Genomic DNA, 20,108 nt, shown 5'->3' on the forward strand with positions numbered 1-20,108 from the left:
CATTTGCTTTGCGTGAAACTCATTTACGTTTATTGCTTCCCATTTAACGGTGTCCAAAATTGGCTTTGATGGAATGCTGACACTTGCCAGACTGTTGAGGTTGGGGTGCTGGGCTTGGAAAATTTTATGAAAGTTGTAGTTAGGTTGTTGTAATGTCAAATACACATTTAGTCGGTCACTTTGTTGCTTTTAATTAATAACGCGTGCTGTATTAATAATTATTTCACTGGTTCAAGTTACTACTTGACTGTAATTGCTTTGAATTTTTTTTTCTCAATAAATATTATTACTGTGTACTCAAAATAACAAATTTTCAAAAAAATTATTTATAAAAATTCCTAAAATTAGCGAAGTTGTCGAATCTAAATTTTTTTTTTTTAAAGATTGTATTGGTTTTATAAATTTTGAGGTATAAATGTTAAAACATGAATAGTTTATATGAATCCAAAAAATACGTAAATAGTACTTTTTATGCAGAAAATTTCGAAAATTTTAGTTTTTTATTTTGTTTATAAAAAATATTTTTTACAATTTTTTTTCTTCTTATATCAATTGAAATTCGTCCCCTAATATATATTCTTATATATTTCTTTTTAAAAATAAAACTTTTGTTATCAAAACTCACTCAAACACATTCTTGCAATTATATTTTACTTCAAAAGTGTTAATTGTTGTTTAAAATCAAACTTTAAAGAGTTTCCTTTGCGATTCATAATATCTGATTTTTTATGACAAAAATTGTTCACCAAAAAATTATACATCTTTGACTTAGAATAATTTTTTTGTATTATTTTATGTCGATGCATGTCATTGGTTACCTTATTAAGTGCTATTCCCTAACAAAAATATACTAAAAGTTCAATGCAACGTGCATAGAGCACTGCACTCCATGGCGTATGAGCAACTTTTTTTCTTCAAAATTGTGATTCGTCCACAACTACTCAATGGGTCCTTCTTATTTCTTTTTCTATGCTTTAATTTTAATATAACTCCCTTAATTATACTTAAATTTGATTTTTATGCATTTAAACCAAAATTCTTCTTCTCTTTCTTAAACCAAAATTACTTGCAAATATTTGCCGTTGAATCTGTATTAAAGGCGGGAGTTTTCTTCAGAGGCTCTCCAACAGCATATAAATATTCAATATATAATTTTTTTCGTGATCACAATTAAGTAAATTTGAGCACATTATTAAAATCCTCTTAACATTGTAGGTAAGCCGATTTCCCATCTAAGATTCCAAGTCATTTCCTACCCTCAATAAAAAAACAAAGCTTCTGAATAACACAATTATTTCCGGTGAATATTGTCATTACACTTTTTTTTGGTCCGTTATGTATACCATACTTATCTATATTTGCACGTATGTGCGTCATACAGAGAAGGTATTGCAATTCCTTGGGGACATTAAAGCAAGTATCATTTGGATATAATGACGAAGAAATATCTGTAAAAAAAAGCACAGTGTGCCCTGTTCATGCTCATACGCTGAAAATATAAAATAAATTTTTCTAAAAATATGTGTTCAAAATTTATTCGCCATTCAAATCAAAATTAAATTTTACTATAGTAATGGTACTTGTAAATATATTACATTTAAAATAAATCACGAGTACCCTTAATAAGCCAGCTCCTTCGCCTTGCTCACAATAGAACAAGTCAAGTTGCCTTTTCACTTACATTTTGCTCACAACTTTCATTGTAAATTATTAATGTGCACAATTACTTATTGCCAACTTCAGGAAAGCATTGCGGCAGCGTGGGGATTAGTTAGCAGCATATTTTTATAGCAAAAACTTAAATAAGAACTTGATACTTCAGCTTTCAGTATAAAAAATGCTTTGACCTCAATGTCTGACAACGCAAAATGCCAGCAATTAAAGCGTCACAGCAGCGTGTAGGTAGGGGAGTGGAGGCTAGTCTTAATTTAAGCGAAAAGTAGTTTAGCAAAGAAATTTCTATATTCTTGTAGATAGCGCTAGTAATAACATGTGGGCGTAAACGTCACACCCAACACTACATCAAGTGCTTATTTATAAACATTTTTGTTTATAAATATATTTAGTGATTGTTTGTGCAACATGTTGAAGCCTTGAAGAACGCATACGTCTTTGCTTTTTACTATTTCTAATTTTTACGCTAAAATACATTTTGCGTGCACATTTTATTAAAATCCAAGCTATTAATACTTTGTGCGCGTAAATAATTGTATTTTTAGTTGCTACAGCGTTCTAAATTTAAAAGCGGCATAAATTAATTTTTCATTTTCATAGTTGTTAAAATTAATTAGACTTTTCTAAGTGAGTGCAATAAATGTCTTTATCCAAAACGAAACATATGTGATTAATTTATGAGACAGCTAAGTGAGTGTTTAGTGTTTTTTAATGTCATGGTGATTTATAAATGAATTTTAAATTTGCTATAAAATATATTTGTTCTTTTATTTGTTTGCACACTTGCGTTTTGGCGCATATTCAGATATATTTTTGGCAAGTTATATGCAGCAAACCATCTACTAGTTATTTTTGGTCTATTTTCAAGCAAAATTAATATCATTTGTGATGGCACTAGTAGTGTTTAGTAGCATTCGGTATCACACAAATATGATGCGATAAAAAATATGCAAAAAAAAGTCTAACAATATTTTGAAAATGCGTTAGTTCTTAATATCACAGCTTTAGTTTTGCAGTATTGACGATTAATTGCTTCATGCAACTTTATTTTTGCAATATCGACAATTAATTGCATCATATGATGTCGTAGTAAATATAAAAAATATCTTGCGTTAAATTTTATAATTCAAAATTAATAAAATATTCTACATAATAAGAGAACTTCACATATCACTTTCAACAATCAAGTCAAAAGTCATATTACTTTCAATAAAATACATCACATGATGTCACGAAAAATCTTGAAATATATTCAGCTGATGCGACAACATATGAAGTCGTAAAATTCAAAGCAAAAAATCTATAATTGTTGCTCGTATTTTCATAAAAAAAATAACCAACAAAAACTGTAAAGAAACTACTTTTATAAGAATTAAGAAAAACGTCAATGTATCATCTGATATCATAGCTTGATTTCATTATATCCCAGAGCTTATTTATTAAAACTGTGCAAAAAGTCGATTCTATAATGTGATATGTTGCATCCAGCTATATGGCGTTGCAATGAAAAATGTGTAATTAACATTAATAGATTATGAATAAGAAAAGTAATTTCTAATATCACACCAACATCATATCGATGATGTCACATCATACGCCTACCCTCTTATAAAAACAGGTCATAAAAAATCATAAGTAACGTAATTAAAGCATATTTTGCAATTGGATAATATTATAGTCTTTTGATTTTGATCTTATCATATGATCATGTGATAAATAATCACATCATTTCGTAAAAGACAACAAATAACTACTGCATAATAAAATCATATTTTTTTATTAAAAATTCTATTTAGAAAATATTATATTTTGGGTCGTATGATTTTATTCATATGATCATGTGATAAGTAATCATATCATATCGTAAAAGAAAAGAAATAACTTCTGCATAATAAAACCACATTTTTCTACTAAAAAATCTCTTTAGAAAAAATTATAGTCTTTTGCATCACATGATCTTAATCATATGATAATCACATCATATCGTAAAAGAAAACAAATAATTTATGCGTGAAAAAAATCATATTTTCTATTAAAAAATCTCTTTTCAAAATATTATAGTATTTTGGTCCACATGATCTTAATGATATGATCATGTGGTAAGTAATCACATCATATCCTAAAAGAAAACCATTAACTTTTACAGTGCTCCCTTCTCTTGGCTTAAATATTCGTTAGACACATATGCCTTTTTCTATCACTCGATACAATTGCACGTGATATTACAAATGTTTTGTTTGATATTAGATCAATTGAAATACCAAACCATGTGCAATATTTTGCTGCAAGCAATCTTTTATAAGATATATGTAGTTGAAATATTTACTTAGTGATAAAATTTTTCCTATTATATCATAAAATTATGCATAATTACATTAACATATACAAAGCGATCATATCACATGATAGTTTCATAACTAAACATCAAACACATCATCTAATGATTTTTCTACCCTAAATAAGTAAAATGTATAACTTATAATAAGATCAAGCATGATATACGGCGACAACGCCGCTAAATACTAGTTAAAATATCAAATGATGTCACATGTTGTCACATCATATGATAGCAAGTGCTTTCAGCCTACCATAAAAGTTAACTTTCAAAAGGAAAAATTGAACAAGCAAATGTTGTTTTTCGAATATTTTATATTTTCCTGTTGGAACTGCGTATGTCTAGTTGCGTACACGTAACTATTGACATATACGGATACGTAGTTATAATATCTATCTGTCTGTGCAGAAAATTATAAAAAAAACTCATTTTACACTTGAAAGATAACACCTCATACAGAGTAATTACTGTAATTGTCATTGCTATGTAGAAAACTCTTAACACTTCTAACAGAAATTATTTATATAAGATACGATACGATTACGTGTATGTGATTTCTTCGTAAACTGCTTGTACGTGACATAAGCTTAATTAAAGGATAAAATGATTAAAAATTAAAAGCGATGAGTAAAAGGAGAATTACGTGCACACATTAGAGATTGCTAAGTATATAACACTAATTTAATGGAATGAACTGTATTTATACAATATGTATGTGCGTATATATGTATGCATTTCTGTGTATGTGTGTGATTTTGCGCTTGCAACTACAAATTGTCATTTGTTGCTCCACAAATGGAGGAAATATTTTATAGTACGTGCTAAGATTAATTAGTTGATTGACATCAAACGATTGATAGTCGCCTGAAGGCTGATTAAAAGCTTGGTTAAATATTATACCAGTGTAGAAGCCTTTGGAAATACTGAAAATTGAAAGAATTCATAGTAGCTTTAAACCCCTTGCGAACGGAAGATAAAATAGCAAAAAATAAAATAAAACTAATTTACTGTCGGGTAAAAGGAGGAGTGAGCCGCGGTTGGATTTTAAGGCTTAGAAATGGCTTACCTCAATTTTTTTAATACTTTTTTGCTTTCTTTATTAACATTTAATATTCGATAATTAAAATCTCTTCACTATAAAATACATTAAAAATTGGGTTAGTCGCAATATGACAGAAAACAGCAAACTGGCGTACACATACATATGTATGTATTTCTAAACACACATATTTTAATGATGACTTTCATATGCCATTAAAATTATACTCACAAGCGCAAACTTTTTATTAAGGTGGGTCGTGTATTACAATTTTTAATTATTGTAAAAGACAAGGAATGAAAAATCTATAGTTTTTCTAAAATATTATATTAAAAAAAAATTTTAATATTATTAAAAAAATTTTAAATTAAAAAAAAAATTAAATTTAAAATTTAAAAAGATTTTTTTTTTTAATTTTAACATTAAAACTCTGTAAACAACTTTTCTTAATATAAGATTTAAAAAAAATATAAATTTTTAATTTCTTGTCTTTTACAAGAATTTAATATTAAAATTCTATAAATAAATTTTCGTAATATAATATTTTAGAAAAATTATATTTTTTCTGTATATTCATTTCTTTACAATACTCTATATTTTCTATTATTCTTGCTAATAAATAGACGTAGAACAACAGACAAAATTTAATTTAAAAAGATTTTTTTTTAATAAAAAATATATAGTTTACAATTTTTGTAATTTTATTTAATAGCAGAAAGAGCATGTTTCATTTGGTATACTTAAAAAAAAATTGGTATACTTCTGCTCGTTCCATCCTAATAAGCATTTACAAATATAGCACAAAATTAAGTAAGCGCTTTCTTATTTCGATCAACTTAATTAATTGACTTTTTTTCGTTTTGCAAAAATGCCACTTTTCGACCCTGATTATTTTTATAACAAAACATTTTTTATTAGCTCAAAAATGTGTAGTCTAAATTTAACACATTCTTTGTGAGTAAAAAATACCAAAAACAAAAAAGTACGTTATCTTGCAAATTTATTATTATATATAATATTTCATATTTTCTAAGAATTCCATATGGCAATTTATTTATACTTTTCCCCTTTCAAGTGGCTGTCAATCATGTTTTGGCGAAACACTGCTGCGCGTACAGGCGTTACCATGGCACATACATACATATGTGCATTATACACTATTACATATACAAGTTATGCTGCTTTAAATGCCATTTATTGCACAATTATTCAGTAATATGTAAATAATTTGAATTAGATTGCTTGCCAAGCGCAGCATTCTACTGTAAATGTTCATTAAATGAATTGTATGGATATAGAAACATTTATCGGTGATAGTTTTCAGATATTAGCACTCAGTTAACAATAAACTGAACTAGTTCAAAATAATTTTATTCCGTTATGTCATGCTATATTTTTTTTTTTTTTTATTTCAATTTGTTTTAAAAAGTTATGCTGCGTTAAGTTATGTTATGTTATTTTTTGATATGCTATGTTATATTATGTTACGTTAAGTTGCGTTATATTATGTTATATTTAGTTTAGTTATTTAAATTATCTTAAAATCTTTTTTGCGCTATGTTGTGTTACTGTATGTTATGCTATGTTGTATTATGTTAAATTATTTTTCGTTATTTTAGCTTTTTTATTTGAAATTAAAAAGTTATGCTGTGTTATGTTATGCAATACTATAGTATGTTATGTTATATTAAGTTTAGTCATTTAAATTATTTTAAAATATTTTTTGCGCTATGTTGTGTTACGTTATGTTATGCTATGTTGTGTTATGTTATATTATTTTTCGTCGTTTTAGTTTATTTTATTTTAAATTTAAAAGTTATGTTGTGTTATGTTATGCTATGATATGCTATGTTAAGTTACATTATGCTATGTTTTGCTTTCAATTTTTATATACATATGTATACCTTCTAACAACACAAAAACCAAATCATGCCCACTCGCCCGAGCGATACATTCAATTACAGCAAAATTAATATTGCTTTCTTTCACACGCGTGTCTATTTTAAGCATCGATTTATAAATATAAACATTTACGAGTGTTTATTTAATTTTCGATTTTCCCATACTATGTCGTTATACACATAGCTGTAGAAATCACAAATAAATTGAAAACAATTAAGGTAGGGCTAAGTTCGGTAGCAGCCAAACATTTTATGCTCTTGCATCATGCAAGAATTAAAACTACAAATTAAATGTTCCCTGAGGTCCATTAAGGTACCTCACATAATATCACCAACCATGTTGAGTAAAGTCAGACTAATCACACTAATGTTCAAAACTCATGATATTAGTTATATGGGGGCTTTGTCAAGTTTTTATCCAATTTTATCTATTTTAGGCGGAAGGATACATTGTTATCTCTCTCATAGAAAGTCACCGGACGTTCGAAAGTCTTTATATTAAGTATATGGGAGCTAAAAAAAAGTATTCACCCGATTCAACCAATTTTGACACACAGATATACATTATATTATCAAGAAAAGATTCTCTCTTTTCAATTTTTTCAATTATACTTGTATATCTCACACAATGACCAATATTTTCTGTCAAAAGTCTGTAAAGTACTTAAAGTGAACCAAACTATAATACTCTGTAGCAACATGTTGCAAGAGTATAAAAATATAACTAATTAAAAAATTTCTACAATAAGTATGCCACTAGTGCTAATAGACACGACGCAGCTGTTAACCACAAACATTTTATTAGAAGATTTTAAAGTAATAATAAAAAAACACCAGTGTCTGTGATCACACTTGATTTCTTCGCTTTTTGCTTTTATGGAATTTAGCGAATCCCTGCTTGTCCATCTGCATTACGTTAAATTTAGATTTTTTTATTTATACAAAAATCTGCGTAGCTTTCCCTTTAAGTAACGCAAAAAGTGTAGAAAGAAAACGATGTGCGAAATGGTAATTAAATTATAAAAAAAAGTATAAAGCTTTGCGCACTGTGTGGCACGACGAGGCACAGACAGATACTGCATAGCGAAGCTCTTAATTATGTTACTTAAGTAAGCAAGTTTGTAATTACTGCTTCATATTGGTGCATACTGGATAATTTATATTAAATTGGCCTAAGTTTTGTTGGACTTTGTACTTAGTTGTAGTGTCTTAGCCTTATATCTGTTTCTTTCCCCATAATTTGATGATTTTCTTTCCTTATATTAAATAGCAACTAAAATTGAAAGAAAAAAATTTAGCAAGATAAATAAATACATACACTGATATCTTCATTTATACTAAATTGGAGGTGTTTACAAAACTATGATAAAATCCCTCGCAGCTGTGTAAATATAAACTCAAAAATCGATTGAAACTTTGCATAAATATTTTGATTTTTTCCATAACCACTGTGTTCATTTGTATTGATATAAAAGCACAGTTGGATTAATTTATACAATTTCGATTTGCCACTTTATTGCTCGCTAAGTTCGAGCTTTACTCTCTTAACATGAGGAAGTGACACCAAAATTATGCCCTATACTATGAAGTAGTAACTGCTGATCCAAGTAAAGATACTTTTTGCAATAGCCTCGAAATGGATGACCCTTTATAACCGCCTTTTTTCACTTTTTGATTTATGCGAGTTGACTGTTCCATTCACCACTCTTTAATATTTACCTTTGAACAATGATTTGTGGACGTTACTTTACTGCGTTCGGATTATTGATTTTGAAACAGTTGTCTCTAAAGCTATAGCATAGTTTCCAGTCTTGTAAACCGGTACAGAAATAAACTTAGACAACCAAGTCATATATACATACTATAGTATATACAAACATAAGTATATAGTATACATATAAACATATTTTCAAAACTCTCGATTTACGATACAACATCATTTCATGGGAGGTATAACAAGCGACTAGGCAAGACAATACAAAAATACATAAAGTGGCTAAGAAAACAAATAAAATCAGCACGCGTAAGACCTGATAAACAATAGGAGAAAGCACACCTACACTACCACCTATAAATACAACCAACTATATACAAACGAATAGTGAAACTAAATAAAGTAAAGGCAGAAACCATGGAGTGACGCCGCCAATAAAACAACAGCAAAGCAGAAATAAAAGCAGAAACAGTTGAAAAGCATCATTATTACCGCTAGGCAAACAGCTAGACCTGCTTGAGCCGCTGGAGCACAATGGGCGGCGGAGTGGCTAAAATGAGAATGACCACATTATACAAACAGCAGACGCTCGCTCAGCCCGACGCGTTGCCCTGAGTGCGAGTAAACATTGGCCGCTAAAATAAAACTGCGCCAAGTCTATTCTAAAATACGAGCCTGCTGTGCAACAAAATGCGTCAGAGCACGCTGTCAATAACAAAAACCATACACATATATAGCCAACGTAGGAAAATATATGCTTCTAATGCACTGGAAAGAAATTCTAATTCTTTCGTTGGCAGAAAAAAGGCACACCAAATTTATTGCAGTACGTGCCACAATTACTCCAGCTGTATGAATATCAGCTGTTATACAACACCAGGCGGCAACGCGCATCACAACAATTGCTGCTGCTGCTGCATACAAATGCATTTGCCAACGCATGGATGGCGTCAAAATCGGTGAGCTGAGCAAACCAACGTCAGCGGTGCCGACAGCAAACGGCCAACACCGCGGCAACGTGGCACACGCGTGCGACTGCAATTGCAACCAGCTTAGTGGCGATGGCAACAGCTGCAGCCGCAATATGGTGGTGAAAATAATCAGCTAAAATAATTAAAGGGAAAACACGCAGCGCCACCTGCATATATGTGTATATGTATGTGTATAGAAGCCGTTGAAAGCTGCCGCCATACGGAAGTGTTTGTAGTTCAAGCAGATTTTAGTAAAGTAAATTCTAGAAAAAGCATGTGAGATGAGAACTAAAATGCTACAATTTGCTTATTTTCGAATGAAAATTGGATTTGATATATGTGAGTGACGAAAGCTTGGGAGCTGAATGCGAGGTTCAATGTATGAAGTTTACTTCTTTTAACGAAAATTAGTTGGACAGAAGGATCGTATATTTAGTAAATAAGTGTATATTTTAATTTAGGAAAAAACAGTTTCGAAAAGGTTCTGTAATGTTTTCGAAAGTCTCTTTCCTTAAAATAAATGTTCTGTAAAGATTTTCGAAAACTTATTCATTTTCGAAACTTTTTCCAAAACGTTCTGTAATGATTTTCGAAAACTTATTGAATTTCGAAACCCTCATTCCTTAAAATAAATGTTCTGTAATGATTTTCGAAAACTTATTGAATTTCGAAACTTTTTCCATAATGTTCTGTAATGATTTTCAAAACTTACTGAATTTCGAAACTTTTTTTCTATAAAATATTAAAATATACATTTAATTATTATATATGCTATCCTTTTGTTTTCATAAACACTCACTGCGGAACTAAACCCTATATGTAGGCAACGTTTTATTATTGTCTATTGAAATTGAAATTATTCCAATCCAGCTATAACAAGTTCTTCTAAGTTCATTTTAAGTGTAGGCAAGATTATATTTTTAGCTGTTGCCTACAATTTGGCAAATTACATCAAAGTCACGTACCTTACAATAAAGGCTTTTATTATCAACTCTACATCGGAATCCATAATTTCTTAGTCTCCAAACCATACCTATAAACGATTTTTACAATAGCCTACTTGAAGCCCAAAAGTGCTCAGAAAAAGACAAGATCTATAATTTTTGAAAGCAAACAAGCTTCAAGTAGCTCCAAGAAGACTTTTTGGGTTTCTAAATTATCGACTATGTGCTATTCTAAGCACTTTTGGTTAAAAAATAGAAATTATAATAGAAATTATTCAAACAAGTTTTTTTTTAATTATTTATTCATTCAGCCACTCACTTCCATAATTTGCGTTTAATATATTGCGTAAATATTATTGTCACGCTAACTGATTAAAGCCTTGACTGGAATTTGTTGAGCTTTCTGAACACTTCTGGTGGATGGGGGATTTCCCAAATGCGTGATATATGTAAATGAAGTTTAGTACTTCATAAATCTGGTGAGTGCCTACAAATACACAAGAGGTGGCGCCACTAATATGCCTTTGGCGTGTTATATTTATATTTCCAACAATATTTGCTGACTACCTGAAAGTGTGCTACACTTTCAGAAGCCATTTTATTTATAAACTCGTTTTTTCATAACATTGTGTTTTGATTTTTTAAGCGTTACTCTGATTAAATGTGCGTCACAGTGTTGAGAGTTATATGGGCATGTGTATATAAATATACATAAACAGAGTTTAACTTTTTATTTATTCGAACTTTTTTTATTTATTCGAAACTTTTTTATGTACAAAAAAATACAGTATATATTTAGTACTTGTATGATCCTTAATAAACACATACTTACACGCGTGTATATATAAGCGTTTTGTTAAATATTTATTCTTTATCCACCGTACCCCAATATTTGCTTTTTTCCGATTCAACGCTTTTGCGTTACGTGTGCGCGCGACCACCCATCGTCGCCGGTGGTGTTGAGGCGGTCAAAATCAAATTTACCCATCAGCGATACAGCCTCGCTCATTACCGTGCTCATTATGGCTGTCATTAACGTCAAGTGTATTAAGTGTCTGGTAGCATTAATTTTCAGGCATAACTGTGCCCATTTTGCGCCTACTCCTAAACACACACCTTTTCTTATAAATTGTGTTGGATATAAATAAAGGAGAACAAAAGTCGTCGTTGAGAAAGTTGACTTATAAGTATTGCGGGTGAAAGCTTTCGGCGGCAACTTTGTAAAGCCACAAAGTTTCGGTTTAATGGCTGGCGTAAATATTGTCTAGTACTGGTTAATTGGTTATTTGTATAAAGAGTAGGGGTTCATAAATTTTTGCTGATTCCAAACAAAGCTTTTTTCTTCTTTTTTTAATCAGTTACGACACTGCTCACTCTTTCTAAAGAAGATAATTCTTTAACACACGCTTTACCACATGATTTTTCTACATACAAAATCCATATTTTTATTGCTTTAGCTTTAAAATTTCACTTGTTCACACTCTTATCAATAAATTGCTTTACTCATGCCCATAATAAATTACATTGTCATATATGCCAGCAGCACACAAATCCCAAAACAATAATAAAATCTCCGAAGATATTGACTCGTGCGCATAAACCACTTAAGTAAGCCAGTACTTAAGAGACTGCCGCAAAACAAGAGAACATAAAACTTGACAAAAACAAAAATTATAAAAATGCCAGTGTATTTTTGCCACAAAAGCCGTTTGAGGCCTGCATAAAATTTATTCCTGCCGCAGTTGGTGAATGAAAACCGAAATTTAAATGGATTTTAAAAATGCAAAATCCAGTTACAGCTAGACGAAATTTTTAATTTTATTTGTGGGTGTTCGTATGTAAAAGTGTGTATAAGCGATATATTTAATCTGTGGTATGTGCTTTGTAGCAAGCTTAATTGATTTAGAAGTAAAAGAGTGGTATTTATGAATTCAGACCGAATATTGATTTTTAACTGCTTGAGCGTTCGTTGAATTGAGCTTTGAATTGAATTAAGTTAAAATCGAATTTGTTGACTAGAGCTTTAGCATTTAATTCAGTTCAAAAATATTAGAAATTCTAAAGCTTTTACAAATATTAAATCAATATGTTTCTAGCGAAAGTCCTTTTTAATATTTTTTAAATATTTTCCTAATACAAATTTCATGTGTATATGAAGTTTATTAAGGCATATCTGGTTTATAAGTTGAGCTTTAAAAAAACTTGGTAAAGTTAAAATTAATATTTTGATTACACTTACCAATTTTATGCTTGCATATTCTCTAAAATGCATGAAAATATTGAAATCTACTCTATTGAGTATTTTCTATACATTTTTCTATTAAAAAAATGTTAAGGAACATTTTGTTTTAATACTATTTCCCATTATTATCTGAAACCTATACATACTATATTTATAAATATGTGGTATCTACATTATAATCTCATCAGAAAAATTTTAAATTAGAGATGTTGAAGTGTGTAACTTTCTTCCATAACCAGCTCATGCCGAAATTCGAGCTTTTAAAAGCTTCATTCTTTTTTGCAAAATCAGAAATATTAAAGAAATTTTTTTCAATAAAACTAATGCTAAATACAACTAAATACAAGTACTTTTTAATTTTTTAACTTGTTGATAAATTTTTCAAATTTAATACAGGTGGCAACTTCTTTAATTTTTTGTATACAATTAATTTCCTAAATTCAACAGATTTCATAAGTTCTTTCTAATTTTTCAATTTGTTGAAAGTTAAACTTTAAAAATTTTATTAAGGTGGCAACTCCATTCAACTTTTTAATAAAACTACTCCTAAATACAAATAATTTCATAAGTAGTTTTTATTTTTTAACTTATTGATAGTTTAAATTTTTAAAATTTAATTAAGGTGGCAACTACTTTAATTTTTTGAATACATTTAATTTACTAAATTCAATTAATTACACACTTATATATTATATTACATTTTTTAATGCTTTATCTTGTTCGATAGTTTAAATCAAAAAAAAATTTAGGTGGCAACTTCATTAAATTTTGTATTAAAACTAATCCTAGAATCAAATTGTTTCATAAGTTCTTCTTAATTTTTCAACTTATGGTATATGTAGATGTAAATTAAAAAAAATTTTTAAAGTGGCAACTCCAATCCAACCAATATTTAATCTTAAACATTAAAGAATTTTGTGTAGAATTTTCAGCCATTTTATATTAAAATTTTTGACTTACCATTTATTTATAAACAATTTTTGGTTAAGTGGCAACACCCTAAAACTTGTACTTAAGCTGAAACATATTGAAGTTTAAATTTTTCATCCACTATACATATGTTCAAGTATGCAAAATTTTACTTGTCATAAAAAATAAAATAAAGTACAAAAATAAATTAGGTGGCAACTCCACTAAATTTAATTTTGGTAATAAATCTGCAATAACTACGCCTACTAGGTGAATGGATTATCTTTCTTACATTGTTCAAAATTTTTTAATTATTGAAGAGTGGCAACATTTTAACAATATTAATAACTCTCCGAAATTATTTGCCATATTTTTCATACATTTTAAAGAACTATAACATATATGTACATACGTATATGGTATGTATTGAATTAATATGTAGCAATATTATATTTTGCCTTCTTATATCCTGCCAATAACCTGGCATTGCTTTAAGAAGCCGCGACACCGAAATTGCATTACGAACCACCTGCACTCAGCCCAATTCTCCTTAAGCAACGCCATCCGCTTTGTAAATAAAAATCGCGATAACTTTAAAACCGTAAATTTTATTGAATAAAGCTCATTATAGTGCCACAAAAGGCGAACTTGGTGGGTAGAGTAGTTGGCAAGTTGATAAAAGATAAAAATATTCAAATAAATCACAGCACATGCAACCCAAGTGGCTCAGTGCACAAAGCTTATCTTCTTTCGGAGCAAGTTGCTTACTTACGCTGCCAGCTTAACTCACACTGTGTTACAGTTTATCGACATAAATCGATTTAAAATTGGTTCTTAATACGCGCAGCAGCACCATGCCACCCGATACGCCCCGAACGACAAGTGATATGCCACGCGCACGGCAGCAGCGCCAACAGACAGCGCAATGAACATTCAGCGAACCCCGAATGAGCTGCCTTTGTGGGTTTAAGTAGATTGATGGCTAGTTGTTGTTGTTACTGTTGCTAACATATGTGTATGCACATGTTGCAATAATAAAAGTGCAACGAGCCGTGAAGGTTAAACGACACTTACACATACGCAAACGCAAACTGATGTAATCACACATATGAGGGTCACATATCTTGCTGTGTGTGTGTGTGATTCCGCATAAGTGAGGTAACAACGACGAAGCCAAAGAATTATTACTTTGCTGGCGTATTGCGAGTGGTATCTTTATGCTTGCAGCAGACATAATGCTGACAGGTAGTGAAGAAGATAAAGGGGGTGAGGGTGGACAGCGTCAGCTCGAAAAATTGCAGCGCAATGCAAACTACTCACCTGCATCAGGGAGTTGCAAGTCACTGACGGCAGACAACTTGCAGTGGCAAGTGGCAAGCTCGCCCGTCGACAGGAAATCGCTGAAAGTAGCTACAAAAGCAACAACAATGCGGTTAACTAACGGGTCGTTGTTGCACGCCCGGCTCACTGCTGCTTTTGTGGCAGCAGCAGGTGCTTATCGAAGGTGAAATGAACTATGCTTTGTTGTTGCCTTGCCTGCTGCCACACTATTGGGAGTTTTGCAAGCTCAGCGATAAGCTGGTTTGCATTTGGGACAAGCTTTACACACACACACACACGCCGAACACAATATCACACGTGCAATGTGGCATGCGGCATGCAATGGGTCGACCGACCTCCGTGCACCATCTTTGAGTGGCACGCGAAACAGGCGAGGGTTGCGGGAAGTAAAGCGCGTAAATTTTCTTGGTTGAAATGGGTTTTAATGAAATGAAGTCAGTGAAAAAATGGTTACATTAGCGGCAGTGCATGCACAAAAACAATAACGAAAACCGATATTGATGTTGACAAGCGGCCGCGCTGACAGCGTTTTGTTATCGTCATTGAGGTGTGAAAGTGCACAGGCAGAAAAAAATGCGCTATTAAAAATGAGTGGAACTGGGGCAAGGTTGCTGCAGTGCAGTCAGCTTGTAATGTGTGCATAATTACTGCTTTAAAGCGAGCGTAATGGGAGCTGATAATATTTTATTAGCTAGATGAGGTTTTAAATTTTTATAATTATTAATTTTTAAAATACGTTTTTGAAAAGTTTTAATTAGTTCTTCATTAAAATTTCAACGAAAAGTACAATAAATGTCGATAAAAAATTGCTTTTAATATAATTGTATTGGTTATACTAGGATTGGTAGTACTACGTGGCGTATGAGCAACCTTTGATGGGATATTTCAAAGTTATTTCTTTCCATATATTTTCGCACTTGATGAATGTTTTTGCTAATAATACTTATAATTAATGATGTAAACATATATTGGGTAAAAAAACGCTAAATTTGCTTGCATCGGCGCTATAATGCTTTACAAATAAAAAAGTCTGCATACGACACTTGATTTCGATCGATACATTTTATGTTGGATATGTATATGCTATAGTCGTCCGATCTGAATAATTTGTTCGCAGATTATAACATTTTTTAGACTATAATGCACGTCGAATTGTATGTACATACATATATTTTGAAATAAAAAAAATTTCCATACAAGAACTTTTTTCTGGTCGTACAGTTTGTATGGCAGCTATATGCTATAATAGTGCGATGTTAGCGATTTCGACAAATGAATAGCTTCTTGGGGGGAAAATAACGTCTGAAAAATTTTAGATCGATATCTCAAAAACTGGGTGACCAGTTCGCGTGTTTACAGGCAGACAAATGGACAAGGTTAAATGGACGCAGTTCGTCACGTTGATCATTTACTCGTATATATATATATACTTTTAGTATCTCCTATGTTTCCTACTAGATAATACAAACTTTTTTTTAAACTTCGTGGCAAATTAATATGTAGGGCTCAGTGCATTATAAAAACCAATAAATAGATTGTTCTACATGGCGTATGAGCAACTTTTCAACAGATATTTCGTAATTATTTCGTTCCACTTATACTCAAGTGTGATGAGTATTAACTCCAAAAATGTTAATGTTTAAATATAAATCGAATACTTTTGTAATTAAAAAAAATATAAAGAAAATATTTTTTTTTATAGTAAAAAAATGGTCAACGTGTCGTATGAGTAACTTTTTGAAGTGGTCAGTTGTATTTCTTATTTATATTTATAATTTAAAATTACTAAAATTTGCGTTAAAAAATGTAAAATTAACGGCAGAAAATTTTTAAGTGTTTAAATTAATAAATTTTTTCCCCTTATTCATTCTTTCAAAGCATATTAATTTAACATGCAAAATGTATTGTTGAAATATTTTTGTATTTTTTTTTTTGCAATATTCTGTAGCACACTCTTCTGAAGCTTAAAATTTTTAAATATTTTTTTTATTTTAATTTTCTTTGTTTTATTATGTTTTAATTGTTTAATATTTTCATATATTTTTCCCCCTTATTCATTCTTTTTTTGTATATTTTTTTTTGCAATATTCTGTAGCACAATCTTTTCACGCTTAATTTTTGCTATAAATTTTCATTTTTATTTGATTTTGATTTATTTAAATTTTTTTATACTCATAAGCCTATCATGTCGAGTAGATAATATTTCAAATCTTTTTATATTGCTTGCCGCCTACATTACCTTCTAGTGTGGTAAATTGTACAGTACAAAAATATATTTACAGTATTTGACTTTCTGTTTACCGCTCTGTTTCAAGAATACATCAATTTCAGCCTAAGTCTATACCGCTGATTATGTAATACTTTGTAATACTTTAATGCGATTGTGTACTTTCGCACTGCTTATGCGTTTGTAATATGTATACATATGTACATATGTGTATTTATGTATTTGTATGTTATGTGAATATTTATCTGCTTGGAGTTGTGGTAATTACATGAAAAAGTAATTTTCTTATAAGAGAGAAAAGAGAAGGAAAGTTAAATTAATATATATTTCATATTTAACGCATTTAGAGTATATTTAACATAATTTCAAATGAGATATAACTAAATTTTTAATAAAAAAAATTTACAAACAAAATATTTCAAATTTTCTTAATAAATTAATATTTTATCTAAAACTCAAATTACAATGATAGCTCAACACAAATTCAACTCGAAATGTAATACAAAGTGAAATACAAAGTTAAACTAAATTATAGTTTAGCTCGAATTCGAATACACACAATTATATACAAACTTTAAAGGCCTTTTCTCAATGTCTGGTTAGCAGTCATCTGTCAGTTAAGTACTGATTAACTTAACCAATACTACTTTTTTTGGTAAATAACCTTTTTTTTAACCAGAAGTTAATTGAGAGATGATTACAAACCAGGTATTGAAAAAACGGGCTTAAGCCAAAAAGAACTCATACTTTAAGGTGAAACGAATTACAACCTAAAACTGAAACTCCAGAATATATGTATAACATATAGTAAAAATCAAATTTGAACCCAAATTCGGAAACAAACCTCAATGAAATATTTAGTGTTTAATATACGGCTAAAGCAAGGATTTAGCTTATCCAGTTTTAAACCTAAGAAATTTGTTTCTATAAATTTGAAAAGCATAAAAAATTTTTCTCACCCTGTACTTTTATGTCACTAAATATACTCAACAAAGTGAGAATATTTTTATTTCTTAATCCGCAAAGAAAGTGCAAGAGGAAACCATATCTTAGTGCTAAAAGCTTCTTAGTCTCTGCACTGTTGCATGTGAAAACAATAACTGTAAGGCTATACTGGATAATGGTAACATTTTAATATGGAAAAATTCCAAAGTCTTACCTTAAGCATATCGTCACTTGAAATGCAAAATAACGTAACATCACTTTTTATAAGTTTACAGGTGAAGGAAAAATGATGTAATAGAAACCACTCATATTGAAACGAAATTTGAGTTTTGGTTATAAAATGATTATATATTAGTTATATCTGAAGGTGGAAGCTTGAAGTTTTACGATATCACATATATAATATGATGTAGGGAAGCAATAAGTAACTAATTTTAATTTTTTTTTTTTTTGATGGCACGTTGGTTTGCATTTCAGGTGAGGACATGTAGCTTCGAATAATACTCAAAGCTGGAAAACAGAATATAGATATTTTTAAAAAGCATACGCACATACTCACATATTTACATACAAAACATATAATTCAAAGCAACCACATAATTTAGTCTAAGTTTAACCACAACTATGTCATCATTCAACAGATTTTGTAACATTTTCCGCTTTCTTCACTTTTTCTCTTTTCATGACATTCACAACTCGACACGCTGCTGCTGCTCATATTTGCTGTGGTTTCGTGAACTTCGTGGAATAAACTATGCTGCTGCGCCATCGTTGCCATAACAGCCGTCCTTGAGCTTAGACAACACCGTGGAAACGTTGCTTATCAAGAACGAAGGTGATTTCATCAGCGTCGAACAGGGTAAAGAGACATTAACGGCAACTGGTGCAACGGCAGCCGGCACAGCGGCGCACGCACGTAAACGCAACTCACAACAGTTGCAACATCCACCACATCATCCGGCCGCACATCATCAGCACACGACTGCCACGCAGCAGCAACAACAAAAACGCGATGAAAATATGCGACAATTGTTGGATGTGACGAATACGTTGACATTCGAGGAGTTGCGTGATTTTGAAATGCGGTGAGTACGACTAAATGCTTTTGGTTGTAGTGGTATGGGAAGAGGTAGCGTTCGGTTAGGGTTAGCAAATATTTAAGCCAATCTCATTTCCGGTGCGTGAAGACGTTGGCTTGCGGTTGACAGCAGTAATGTGTAGCATAAATGGATTTTATAGAAAATATCTGCTTTACTTGCTTACATAACTATTAGCCGGTATATTTGTATGCTAGCAGGGCCGGGTTGAATTTACGGAAGCAACTAAAACAAGCAACATTTAATGCAGCTAAAATTAACTCGATGAAAGCGGAAAATGTTTCTTCTCTTACTCAACACTTTCGGTTTTCTTTTGTCTATCTTCATTGTTTCCTTTTTTTTTTTTTTATCGGTTACTTGCCACGCTTAAGGCGAACTCATTCGCCGCATGCACGCGATCGCAAAATATGAGCGCATTCACTTAGGCAGAAATAATATGAGGTTGAGATTACCTGGTTAAGCGTAAAGGAAATACTTTCGACATTTATAGCACCTACCCAGAGAAGACTGTTTGTGCTTGCTCTTAGCGCGCCGTGGCAACATTGTCTTACCTTTAACGGCGTTGAGCACCGCGGCGTCGTTATATGAGCCCATAATTTCGCCAAAAGCGCCATTTAGCCATTAAACTCATTGAGGTGTTGCATATGAAGGGCGAGTGTTTGCGCGCATTTTTCTTTTCCATTGCGGTGGCGGAAATTAAGTTAGAGTTTTACGACAGTTAAGGTAATGGCGCTGAGTATACGTGGGCCGCTAATGGCAGTAATTTGGC

The 20,108-nt window shown here is 30.9% G+C and overlaps 1 protein-coding gene across 4 annotated transcripts in view; it reads left to right on the top strand.

Annotated features, from left to right (window-relative positions):
• Positions 1-20,108, top strand: part of LOC126754482 (uncharacterized) — a 206,066-nt gene that overhangs the window by 147,545 nt on the left and 38,413 nt on the right. For all 4 annotated transcript variants that reach the window (XM_050466461.1, XM_050466462.1, XM_050466463.1 and 1 more), the window contains one exon: positions 19,026-19,327. In XM_050466461.1, the coding sequence (XP_050322418.1) occupies positions 19,026-19,327 (302 nt within the window). The remainder of the gene's footprint in view (positions 1-19,025; positions 19,328-20,108) is intronic.

The sequence above is a fragment of the Bactrocera neohumeralis genome, chromosome 4 (genome assembly GCF_024586455.1).
Source record: "Bactrocera neohumeralis isolate Rockhampton chromosome 4, APGP_CSIRO_Bneo_wtdbg2-racon-allhic-juicebox.fasta_v2, whole genome shotgun sequence".
Lineage (NCBI taxonomy): Eukaryota > Metazoa > Arthropoda > Insecta > Diptera > Tephritidae > Bactrocera > Bactrocera neohumeralis.